Genomic DNA, 11,671 nt, shown 5'->3' on the forward strand with positions numbered 1-11,671 from the left:
AATACTCAAGTAAAGTACAAGTACCTCAAAATTGTACTTAAGTACTTAAGTAAATGTACTTAGTTACATTCCACCACTGCATACTTGATGTCATTCATTCACCAAATAACTAACAACACAATAACATAAAACTGTTTTACATATAGTTTATTGACTCCTCTATGTTACTATGTTACTGTTATTAAGTTTAAATAAGGATTAATGGGCCATTTGATGTTCTAAAATGTGCAAAAGGAGGAGAGGCAGGAGGAAGGCAGGAGGAGAGGAGGAGGAAGGCAGGAGGAGAGCAGGAGGAGGGCATGAGGAAGGCAGGAGGAGAGGAGGAGGAAGGCAGGAGGAGAGGAGGAGGAAGGCAGGAGGAGAGGAGGAGGAAGGCAGGAGGAGAGCAGGAGGAGGGCATGAGGAAGGCAGGAGGAGAGGAGGAGGAAGGCAGGAGGAGAGCAGGAGGAGAGGAGGAGGAAGGCAGGAGGAAGGCAGGAGGAGAGGAGGAGGAAGGCAGGAGGAAGGCCGGCTGCAGACTGAACAGCAGGAGGAACATGATGCTGTGTTGTGATAGCAGGGCCTTTGACCAGCATGCATTGGGGCCTGACGCTGACTCGTTATGCTGCTGTTAGGAAGCTTCCTAGGTAGGGAGCAAGGAAGAAGGAAGCGACCTTTCCAATGAGACAGAGCCATGATGTCACCAACAAAATAAAATAAGAGAAGTTTCCTTTAAAATTGTTAATTGATGTATTCAGTAAACCAGCTGATACTGATGTGAATGTGTGTTTTGTATAACTGAGATTGAAACTGTATGTCATTTGTTTTTTGAAAGCCTATATAGGTTATTTTGGTTAGATTGTGAGTTTAAAACCTCTGTTGAAAAGAGAGATATTCTGTTACTTTATGACAAGGATGATAAAAAGTATTAAAAAAAAATCAATATATCTTTGTTTTATATGGAAAGTAGGCCTGCTCAGGAGGAAAAAAATAATACAAATAAAAGTGAAAACAGAAAGTGAACACTGCTGTCTTCATTGGTTTATCTGCTGTGTGTTGAACATAAGAAAAAATCTGCAGACATGAAAATCTGATCCCAGGTCAGATTCCAGAGGGAAAAGGAAAAAGTGAACTCGTGTTTTCGTCCACGTCATCGCAGCACACTCTGACGTAAACAGACGGCGACTTTTTGTTTATGATTGGCAGGTCCAGCAGAACGTTAGCCGACAGGAGCGAAGGGAAGGAAGGAGGAGAGGAAGAGAGGAGGAGAGGAAGAGAGGAAGAGAGGAGGAGAGGAGAATGGGACAGAAAGTGAACCCAGCAGCTCGGTGTTGACGGCCTCTGCTCGGTAGGTACAGCGGACTCTTTTCTGTCTGTTCTCACTCAAAGCGCAGTGTTAGCCTGAAGCTAATTTCCCTGCCTGCTAACTAGCTGCCTACATTACACTGCTGTTAGCTTAGCTGTTAGCTTCTGGAAGTCAGTACCGGTCCGTCCCAGCTGAACCTGCTGCACAGTGTGGAGCATGTGAAATAAAATATGTGAAAACATGAAATGCCCTGTGGCACCAACTGTAGGAGTTGCTGTTGTTGGAGTAAGTTAGTAGTAGTAGTAACAGCAGTAGTTGTTGTAGTAGAACTAGTAGTAGCAGCAGCAGTTGTAGCAGTAGTAGTAGTATTAGTATTAGTAGTAGTATTAATAGTAGTATTAGTAGTAATATTAGTTGCAACCAAACCACTGGAAATAACTGAAGAGAAGTTACAGGCGTGTTCTGTACCTGATCCTGTGATGACTGTCTGTCTGTCTGTTACCTGTCTGTATCTGTCTGTATCTGTCTGTTATCTGTCTGTTGCCTGTATGTTACCTGTCTGTTACCTGTCTGTTACCTGTCTGTTGCCTGTATGTTACCTGTCTGTTACCTGTCTGTTGCCTGTCTGTTGCCTGTATGTTACCTGTCTGTTACCTGTCTGTTGCCTGTCTGTTGCCTGTATGTTGCCTGTCTGTTACCTGTCTGTTACCTGTCTGTATCTGTCTGTATCTGTCTGTTATCTGTCTGTTGCCTGTATGTTACCTGTCTGTTACCTGTCTGTTACCTGTCTGTTGCCTGTATGTTACCTGTCTGTTACCTGTCTGTTACCTGTCTGTTGCCTGTCTGTTGCCTGTCTGTTACCTGTCTGTTACCTGTCTGTTGCCTGTCTGTTGCCTGTATGTTGCCTGTCTGTTGCCTGTCTGTTACCTGTCTGTTACCTGTCTGTTACCTGTCTGTTGCCTGTCTGTTGCCTGTCTGTTGCCTGTATGTTGCCCGTCTGTTGCCCGTCTGTTGCCCGTCTGTTGCCCGTCGGTTACCCGTCTGTTACCCGTCTGTTGCCCGTCTGTTGCCCGTCTGTTGCCCGTCTGTTACCCGTCTGTTGCCCGTCTGTTGCCCGTCTGTTACCCGTCTGTTGCCTGTCTGTTACCTGTCTGTTGCCTGTCTGTTGCCTGTCTGTTACCTGTCTGTTGCCTGTCTGTTGCCTGTCTGTTGCCTGTCTGTTGCCTGTCTGTTACCTGTCTGTTACCTGTCTGTTGCCTGTCTGTTACCTGTCTGTTGCCTGTCTGTTGCCTGTCTGTTACCTGTCTGTTGCCTGTCTGTTACCTGTCTGTTGCCTGTCTGTTGCCTGTCTGTTACCTGTCTGTTACCTGTCTGTTGCCTGTCTGTTGCCTGTCTGTTGCCTGTCTGTTGCCTGTCTGTCGTCTCCCCTCAGCCTGTGAGTTTCTGCAGCATGAGTGATGATGAAGAAGCCGAAGCTGAAGCTGGTCAGTGTGTTGCTCCTGGTGTGTTTCCTGCTCACCTACCTGATGTGTGTGAAGCGGCACTTTGCTGACCGGAAACCCGAAGCGTACAGGCTGCCCCCCCACTACCGGGCCCGGACGGACCGGCCCGCTCCCGGCCCCGGCCCCGGCCCCGGCCCCGGCCCCGGCCCCGCCCCCGGCCCCGCGCCCGGCCCCGGCCCGGCGGAGAGCGGGAGCTTCCGGTATGGCGTCATGTTCGACGCCGGGAGCACCGGGACCAGGATCCATGTGTTCAAGTTCCAGCTGGAGCCCAACGGTACAGACACAGCTTCCTCTACTGAAGCTAGTTTTGACTCCACATCGCTCCCAGTTCTGGTTCCCTTTCCAGTTCTGGTTCCCTTTCCAGTTCTGGTTCCAGTTCTGGTTCCAGTTCAGGTTCCAGTTCAGTTTCCAGTTCTGGTTCCAGTTCCGGTTCCAGTTCCGGTTCCAGTGCAGAAAGCAGGACTTAAAAACGTTGCTGTTCGGCTGCTTTATCATGAGGAAAAACATTAATCCTAAAAATTACGACTATACTTTTCTTTTCTTTTTTTTTATATATAGATTGTTTTGTTTTATTGTTTTATTAGGATCCCCATTACCTGGCAGATTAATGACAGCTAGTCTTCTGGGGTCCTCACAAAAAGCAATACAATACAAATAATCTATAATAAGATAAGAGAATACTTAAGACAACAATAATAATAGTATAAGGAAACAAATTAATTTAAACTAAATCCAGTGAAAAAAAAATATATATAAACATGAAACAAATAATAACAATTCAATTAAAGCAGTTTACATGGTCAGTTTCATCAGTTCACTTTTGAGCCTTTTTGAAAGTGTAATTATTCTTTGCCAGCCTGGTGGATACTGCAGCTTGTTCCAGGTAAATATCTACAGCACACTGTGGATTTTAAATAATTAGTCCTGGGGCAAAGGTATCGCCAAACGTGTCACATATATAACACCATCCATTCTTAATCAGGTTGAACAGTCACTTATTTTGTCACATCTTGAATATTGTCCAGTTATATGGTCACCAGCGTCTAAGAAAGAACTGAACAAACTTCAGAGTGCCAACTGATATGTTAGATAGATATGTTTATTGATCTTTTGCTTTACACTGAACACACAAGTGCATGTTACAAGCAAAAATGTAAATGTAATGCATAGGACAAAATAAAATAAGAATGAAATGAAATTGAATGACATGAAAACCAAAACTTGACGAATCTCAGCTCAGCATGTAGATATTTATGATCCCGCTGTGTCACAGGTTCAGTTACCAAACGAATCATGTAAAGAGTCACATATGGAAAATTAGTACATCGTCAATTAAGGTTGCGTCTACTTTTTAAAATTCTCCTGTTATTTTAAAGTCCCATGTCCTCGTCAGCGGTGGAGCTTCACTGCTGGATGGATCCAGATGAGATTTGGAGATTCAGTTCTAATTCAGCGCGGCCTGAACCAGATTTTGGAACTGCGATGTGTTTAATGAGAACATTTTAATCCTCGTGTTTCGTCTCAGAATGGATGCCTCTGTAGCCCGGGCTAACTGGATTCATATGGATGCATATAGATTAAATTATTTTTTTTGTAAAAAGTCGAGCTAATGCCTCATTGCATTGCTTTTAGTGTATTTAAAACCACGCATGTTAGCGCAAAATATTAATTACCAGATTTGAGTCCCTGTGAAACAAGAGAGGCTTTCAGGCTTAATTCCTGCGCTGTGCTTTGATGCTGCCAGAGTCAAAATGCACACAAACTCATTAGTGCGTTTTATGGTTTTTATTAGGCTTACACCGCCGGGGAAGTTTCCTGCCAAGCTTTGCCAAATGGCTTAGTTATCGCATTCCACCGCTAAGCTAAATCACACAGGCTGAGTGCAGTTTTGGCTCTTTGTTAGCCGCGGGCTAACCACGCCGCGCAGACTAATGGCCGCCCGGCGGCACCTGTTAGTTATACAGATGTGGATTGTCGTTAAGAGCTTAACGACAGCTCAGATGTAGGTGGAGGTGGAAGGTTACTCGGGCACAAAGATCAAGTGAAATTTGATAAAATGAGATTGTAAAACATTGCTGCTTCATTGCCTAACTTTGTGTTTGACAGGCAGAAAAATCCCCAGTTCAGTAGTTTATAATCTTCATACCTGGAGTTGTATGTTGATGATTGTGAAGTTGAACAGTTATTATTTGTGTTGTTGTCATTTTTCCTGCAGAAGCTCCTAAATTGGCCCATGAAACGTTCAAAGCCATAAAACCCGGTCTGTCCGCCTACGCTGATGATCCAGATAAGGTACAGCTGCACTCTGATAGTACTTCTGTTATTATTAGTATGATTAGTAGTAGCAATGGTAGCAGTGGTTGTAATTGTAATTGTAGTAGTATTAGTAGCAGTAGTAGTAGTTGTAGTAATGGTAGTATTACTGGTAGTACTAACCACCTCAGACAGAGCAGGTTATCAGACTTTGTTATTTTCAGTCTCTGGCGTGTCTGTCAGTGTACTGCAGTACTTTGTGTCTCAGTGTACTGCAGTACTTTGTGTCTCAGTGTACTTTGTGTCTCAGTGTACTGCAGTACTTTGTGTCTCAGTGTACTGCAGTACTTTGTGTCTCAGTGTACTTTGTGTCTCAGTGTAGGCTACTGCGGTACTTTGTGTCTCAGTGTACTTTGTGTCTCAGTGTAGGCTACTGCAGTACTTTGTGTCTCAGTGTACTGCAGTACTTTGTGTCTCAGTGTACTGCAGTACTTTGTGTCTCAGTGTACTGCAGTACTTTGTGTCTCAGTGTACTTTGTGTCTCAGTGTACTGCAGTACTTTGTGCCTCAGTGTACTGCAGTACTTTGTGTCTCAGTGTACTTTGTGTCTCAGTGTACTGCAGTACTTTGTGTCTCAGTGTACTTTGTGTCTCAGTGTACTTTGTGTCTCAGTGTACTGCAGTACTTTGTGTCTCAGTGTACTTTGTGTCTCAGTGTACTGCAGTACTTTGTGTCTCAGTGTACTGCAGTACTTTGTGTCTCAGTGTACTTTGTGTCTCAGTGTACTGCAGTACTTTGTGTCTCAGTGTACTGCAGTACTTTGTGTCTCAGTGTACTTTGTGTCTCAGTGTACTGCAGTACTTTGTGTCTCAGTGTACTGCAGTACTTTGTGTCTCAGTGTACTGCAGTACTCTGTGTCTCAGTGTACTTTGTGTCTCAGTGTACTTTGTGTCTCAGTGTACTGCAGTACTTTGTGTCTCAGTGTACTTTGTGTCTCAGTGTACTGCAGTACTTTGTGTCTCAGTGTACTGCAGTACTTTGTGTCTCAGTGTACTTTGTGTCTCAGTGTACTGCAGTACTTTGTGTCTCAGTGTACTGCAGTACTTTGTGTCTCAGTGTACTGCAGTACTTTGTGTCTCAGTGTACTGCAGTACTCTGTGTCTCAGTGTACTTTGTGTCTCAGTGTACTTTGTGTCTCAGTGTACTGCAGTACTTTGTGTCTCAGTGTACTGCAGTACTCTGTGTCTCAGTGTACTTTGTGTCTCAGTGTACTCTGTGTCTCAGTGTACTGCAGTACTTTGTGTCTCAGTGTACTGCAGTACTTTGTGTCTCAGTGTACTTTGTGTCTCAGTGTACTGCAGGGATCGTGGAGCTGCTGGCGGTGGCCCAGGCCGGCGTGCCCCCCCCCCTCTGGAGCCACACCCCCCTGGTCCTGAAGGCGACCGCCGGACTCCGCCTGCTCCCGGGCGAGAAGGCGGCCCACCTGCTGGACCGGGTGAGACTCAGTCCATCCATCAGTCCATCCTCTAGAATATTGATAATCGTTTTAGTATCAAGTGAAAATACCAAACGTGTTCTGGTCGCAGCTTCATAAATACTAATTAATACTTAATAATAATTCATACTTTGTGTTTTTTGGCTGCTGGTCAGACTGAAAAAACCTAAAGAATCACTTTGGACTGAACAGTGATGGGGATTTGTTGTTATTTTAGACAATTTATAGACAATAACTGAGGCAGTCTATATGTTAGGTAAGAACATGTACATAGAATAATGTTTCTGTGGTGCGTCCATTTCAAAAAGGCAATTCAAGAATCAAAAAAAGGGAAATCCACTCCAAAAATGATATCTTGGTTGATTTATTTTACATGTTTCATTTATGTTACATGTTTTATAGACTAAATAATTGATAGATTAATCGATTTTTGATTTGATTTGATTTATTTTATCATTTTAAAACAAGTTACATGTATACAATATCATGTAATGCACCTGGTTAAAAAACTACTGAGGATAAAACACAGATGCTGCTAAAATAGCTTTAAGTGAAAAACTGCTAATGAAAATAATCATTAGTTGCAGCTCTGGACTCTAACAGGCACACAGTCCTGCAGGCTCATATGGTGCCTGAGGTGCCAATATTCAATTCTTCAAATCTTTAAATTTGACCGTTTTCATGCCAAAAAAAATCCCCAAACTTCCAAGTATTCAGTGTTTCTCCCAGGATTTTCTTCTTGTCAGCGTGGAAAAGACACTAAAACTCTCCACTGAAACCAGGACGATGACATTGACCTTTGACCCTGCAGTGTGAGCGTCTCACTGAGCCGCACCCAAACACCTGGGAAGGGCCGCTGCCGTGGTTTGATCAAATATTGACCCTGAAAGCCGGATCCAGAGCAGGTGATCAGACCGCATGAACAACAGGTCACTTGCATAATGAACCGCTGCTGTAAGTTCATCTCAGCTGCTGGTCCTGGATCAGCAGGCAGCGGGAGCAGCACCTCTGGATTAGACTGAGCCCCGCTGCATTATGCAATTGAATTGCTTTAGCTAATATCCTCGCGGGAAGCTAATGCCTCTCCATCCCACTGCTCCTCCTGATGATTTTAGGGGGAAAAAAGAAAAAGTCTATTAAAGCTTTTAAGTAATCAGTAATAACAGGACTAGGCCAGTCAGCCAAAATGTGATTTAATCTGTAGCTTTGCTCTTATTATCAGACTCCTCCTGATTTGGCAAACCACAGGGCCGATTAAAGGGGGGGGGGGGGGGAGTTCCCCTTGTTAAAATATAATAATACAAATAGAAAGATATGTGATGCATCACGTGTGTTAAAGGGGAACACAGCTCAAGTTATCAATTCCTATAATGTTATTCCTTTGGTGCAGGACAGTTCAATTAATAATAATAATAATAATAATAAGCTTTTTTTTTGTATAGCACTTTTCGAAACACAGTTACAAAGTGCTTTACAGTCAAAATAAATCAAAGTCCAAAGACAATAATAACTACTAAAAGAGAAAAAGTTAAATAACAACAATAAGATGGAACAATAAAAGGCAAACAGAGTAAAAGCAACATAAAACATAAAAGAGCCAAAAACATAAACATAATACGTGAGGGCAAAGCCAGAAAGTCGTGAAGTTGTCATGTAAAAACTTAAAATGAAAAATCTTCAACTCTTCATTTCAAGTCCAGTGGATTTTTGTTTCTAGTGTTTTAGACAGACTTGTGTCATATTTTAGTTTTTATAGCCAAATTACTTTAATTGTATTCATTTATATTAATACAATATGAGGATGGGATCATGGCATCAAGCTGCAACTTTACAGTTTTCAGAGAGTCAGACTGTCAGCCGGTCGAGGCCCAGCTGCTTAATTTATTCATTTTGAAGAATCTGGAATCTGTGAAGCTCAACATTAAGCACAAAGCAATAGACAGAGAAGGGAATACAGCTCGTCTGTGGCTGGGATGGCTGAGCCTCCCAAAAATTTCCAAGACACACTTCTTTGCTGAAAAAGTTAAAAAGCCTTTATTGTATGGGCTACGCCAACGCATTTCAACTATACAGTCTTCATCAGGGCATTATGCACAAATCATTTCTGAACTTTTGAACTCTTTGATCTGTTCCCTCAACATGTTGTTCCATCCAGAAACGCGTTGAAATACAGAAGCAAATCACCATCAAACTGTTGTTTCCTTGTGACTTGAAGCTCTGTCAGTTCTGATGTGTTGTCAGTCTGCAGCTCATCACTGAAACGTCTGTGTGGTTTGGAACGAGATGCGGCTTTAATTAAGTTTATTGATTCACAGAAAAACAAATTGTTTTTGCCAGTCTGGTGAAAGTGTAACGCTAAATGTGCCAGTCATCCAGAGGTAAAAACAGGAAGATACATGTAGTACAGAGGGACAGTGAAGATAGGTAGGTAAATAGGTAAATTAGTTAATCGGACAATAAATCAATCAGTCAATCAATCCCAAACTGTCACTGAGTGGACGTGTGTCCCGTGTGTCCCGTGTGTCCCGTGTGTCCCGTGTGTCCCGTGTGTCCCGTGTGTCCCGTGTGTCCCGTGTGTCCCGTGTGTCCCCTGTGTCCCGTGTGTCCCGTGTGTCCCGTGTGTCCCGTGTGTCCCCTGTGTCTCGTGTGTCCCGTGTGTCCCGTGTGTCCCGTGTGTCCCGTGTGTCTCGTGTGTCCCGTGTGTCCCGTGTGTCTCGTGTGTCCCGTGTGTCCCGTGTGTCCCGTGTGTCCCGTGTGTCCCGTGTGTCTCGTGTGTCCCGTGTGTCCCCTGTGTCCCCTGTGTCCCGTGTGTCCCGTGTGTCTCGTGTGTCCCCTGTGTCCCGTGTGTCCCGTGTGTCCCGTGTGTCTCGTGTGTCCCGTGTGTCCCGTGTGTCCAGGTGCGGTCCGTGTTCCTGGAGTCTCCCTTCCAGTCCAGAGAGGACAGCGTCTCCATCATGGACGGAGCTGACGAAGGTAAAGTCCCACTCCGGCTTTCACTGAACGGTGGAGGACAAAAAGTTGTTTACTAACTGTAAACATAAAAGTGCAAATACAGCTCTGACCTCAGATGTTTTACAGAGTTGGGTAACACTTTACAATAAGGGTCACTAAGTTAAGGGTTAGTTAATGCTTAATAAGCATTAACACTTAATTAGCAGTTAACTGATGTGTCTGGTAATCATTTACTAATGGTGTTCATGTTAACTAAGGTATTAATTTATACATTATTTAATAGTCATCTTTATAAACTATTAAATAATGTATAAATGAATACCTTAGTTAACATGAACACCATTAGTAAATTACACATTAGTTAACTGCTAATTAAGGTTAGTTAATGCTTATTAAGCATTAACTAACCCTTAACTTAGTGACCCTTATTGTAAAGTGTTACCCAAACTTGTATTTATGCTAATGAGTTTCTGCATTCACAAGGAAGTTGTACACAAAAGTCATTATTTTCACTGTAAAGTTTTACTGAGGGTTCATAACCTTTCATAAGGTTTGGGGCTGCAGCTGTCTAACATGATCCTCATCTCTTATAACCTCATCTGGGTCACGCTCACTACAGCTGAAAGATACTGACAAAAAATCAAATTGTGACTATTTGACAGAATATTGCAATTGCGATTTAAACTGCGATTCATTTCATCACAAGTTTTTCTTGTCATAAAGTTTTAGAACTTCAAAATACTTTAAAGAAAAGTGACAGGGTTAAAAAACTAGATGTGAGTGAACAGATTTACTGAGTTTGAGTCTGATGAAGGTTTGGATTCTAAAACTCCTTGTTCACAAATCCAGTTTGGACCAAACTCTCTCTGAAGAAATTAACTGCAAACTCTGAGATTTGGAAGTTGCAGAAGTTCATATTGCGATTTCGCTCATTTTTTTTCGATTCAGCTCTTCTACATAAGCTTGTTATTGTTTATCTCTGAAGAGATTGGCAGATCAACAAGTCAGATGAAGTGAACAGTGAGCAGATCCTGTTTGAAGACGGAGGATTTCTCCTCCTTGTTTTTCAGTCCAGATAAGCCTGAGAGGTCAGACGGTTCGGTCCCACTCTGATTTCCCCAACGCAAACTGCCAATATGGAGGATTAAACAATATGGAGGATTAAAATTAGATGGGACAGGAGACTGACTTCTTCATGTGGCCGGTGGAGTCCGAGGCTTACCGGCCACTTTCACTGTTTACCGGCCAAATTGATTTCACATAGAAAAGACAAAGGTTGGGTACCTGCCAAACTGGCTGCTACAGTAACTTCAATATTTTAGCAGCCACTCTGAGTGATGGTTGGTTACCTGTCAAACTAGCAGGTAGAGCACATACATTTACCAGTCATAATAATAATAAAGTTTATTTGTTTAGCACTTATCAAAAACAGAGTTACAAAGTGCTTCTGAAAATGAAAAATAGCAAAAATAACATCAGTAGACAGAATAAAACACATGCTGAAACATAGCCCAGGATCCCTCTAGGATACTAATGTGACACTTTGCCTCAAATCACTGACAACAGTCACCTGTTGTTTGTCTTCCAAGATGGCCGAACGGTGCTGTAATGGAAGACTGTAAGGAACCCACATGTGACGTTCCCTTCCACCTGCTTGGGTCCAGTCTGCTCTCTAAAAAGTAAAAAGGCCTTCAAGGAACCTTCAGGGGGGTTTCTATCGCAATCATAGGGGAACCGCAGAGGGATCCTTGAGGAACCCCTATAGTTCCAGTATATAATCCCCTGAAGGTTCCTTGAAGGTCTTTTACAATCATATGGGAACCAAAGAAGGATCCTTGAGGAACTCCTATGGTTCCAATATAAAACCCCCTGAAGGTTCCTTTAAAGGCCTTTTACAGTCATGGGGGAACCGCAGAGGGATCCTTGAGGAACCCCAATGGTTCCAATATAAAACCCACTGAAGGTTCCTCAAAGGTCTTTTACAATCATATGGGAACTAAAGAAGGATCCTTGAGGAACCCCTGTAGTTCCAATATAAAACCCCATGAAAGTTACTTGAAGGTGTTTTACAATCATAGGGGAACCGCAGAGGGATCCTGGAGGAACCCCTATGGTTCCAATATAAAAACCCCTGAAGGTTCCTCAAGGCCTTTTACAATCATAGGGGAACCGCAGAGTGATCCT

General features: G+C 43.1%; 1 protein-coding gene across 1 annotated transcript in view; it reads left to right on the plus strand.

Moving 5' to 3' along the window:
- Nucleotides 1–1,202: 1,202 nt before the first annotated feature.
- The window catches only part of LOC139640224 (ectonucleoside triphosphate diphosphohydrolase 6-like), a gene marked incomplete at its 3' end in the record, with an annotated part of 13,991 nt that continues 3,522 nt past the window's right edge, over nt 1,203–11,671 (plus strand). The window contains exons 1-5 of the mRNA XM_071514403.1: nt 1,203–1,327; nt 2,718–3,061; nt 5,003–5,079; nt 6,392–6,535; nt 9,433–9,508. Of these exons, the coding sequence (XP_071370504.1) occupies nt 2,743–3,061; nt 5,003–5,079; nt 6,392–6,535; nt 9,433–9,508 (616 nt within the window). The remainder of the gene's footprint in view (nt 1,328–2,717; nt 3,062–5,002; nt 5,080–6,391; nt 6,536–9,432; nt 9,509–11,671) is intronic.

This window comes from Centroberyx affinis, unplaced genomic scaffold (genome assembly GCF_046629955.1).
Source record: "Centroberyx affinis isolate AG114_WGS23_722 - 3 ecotype Tasmania unplaced genomic scaffold, CSIRO-AGI_Caff_v1 ptg008692l_1, whole genome shotgun sequence".
NCBI classification, from domain to species: domain Eukaryota; kingdom Metazoa; phylum Chordata; class Actinopteri; order Beryciformes; family Berycidae; genus Centroberyx; species Centroberyx affinis.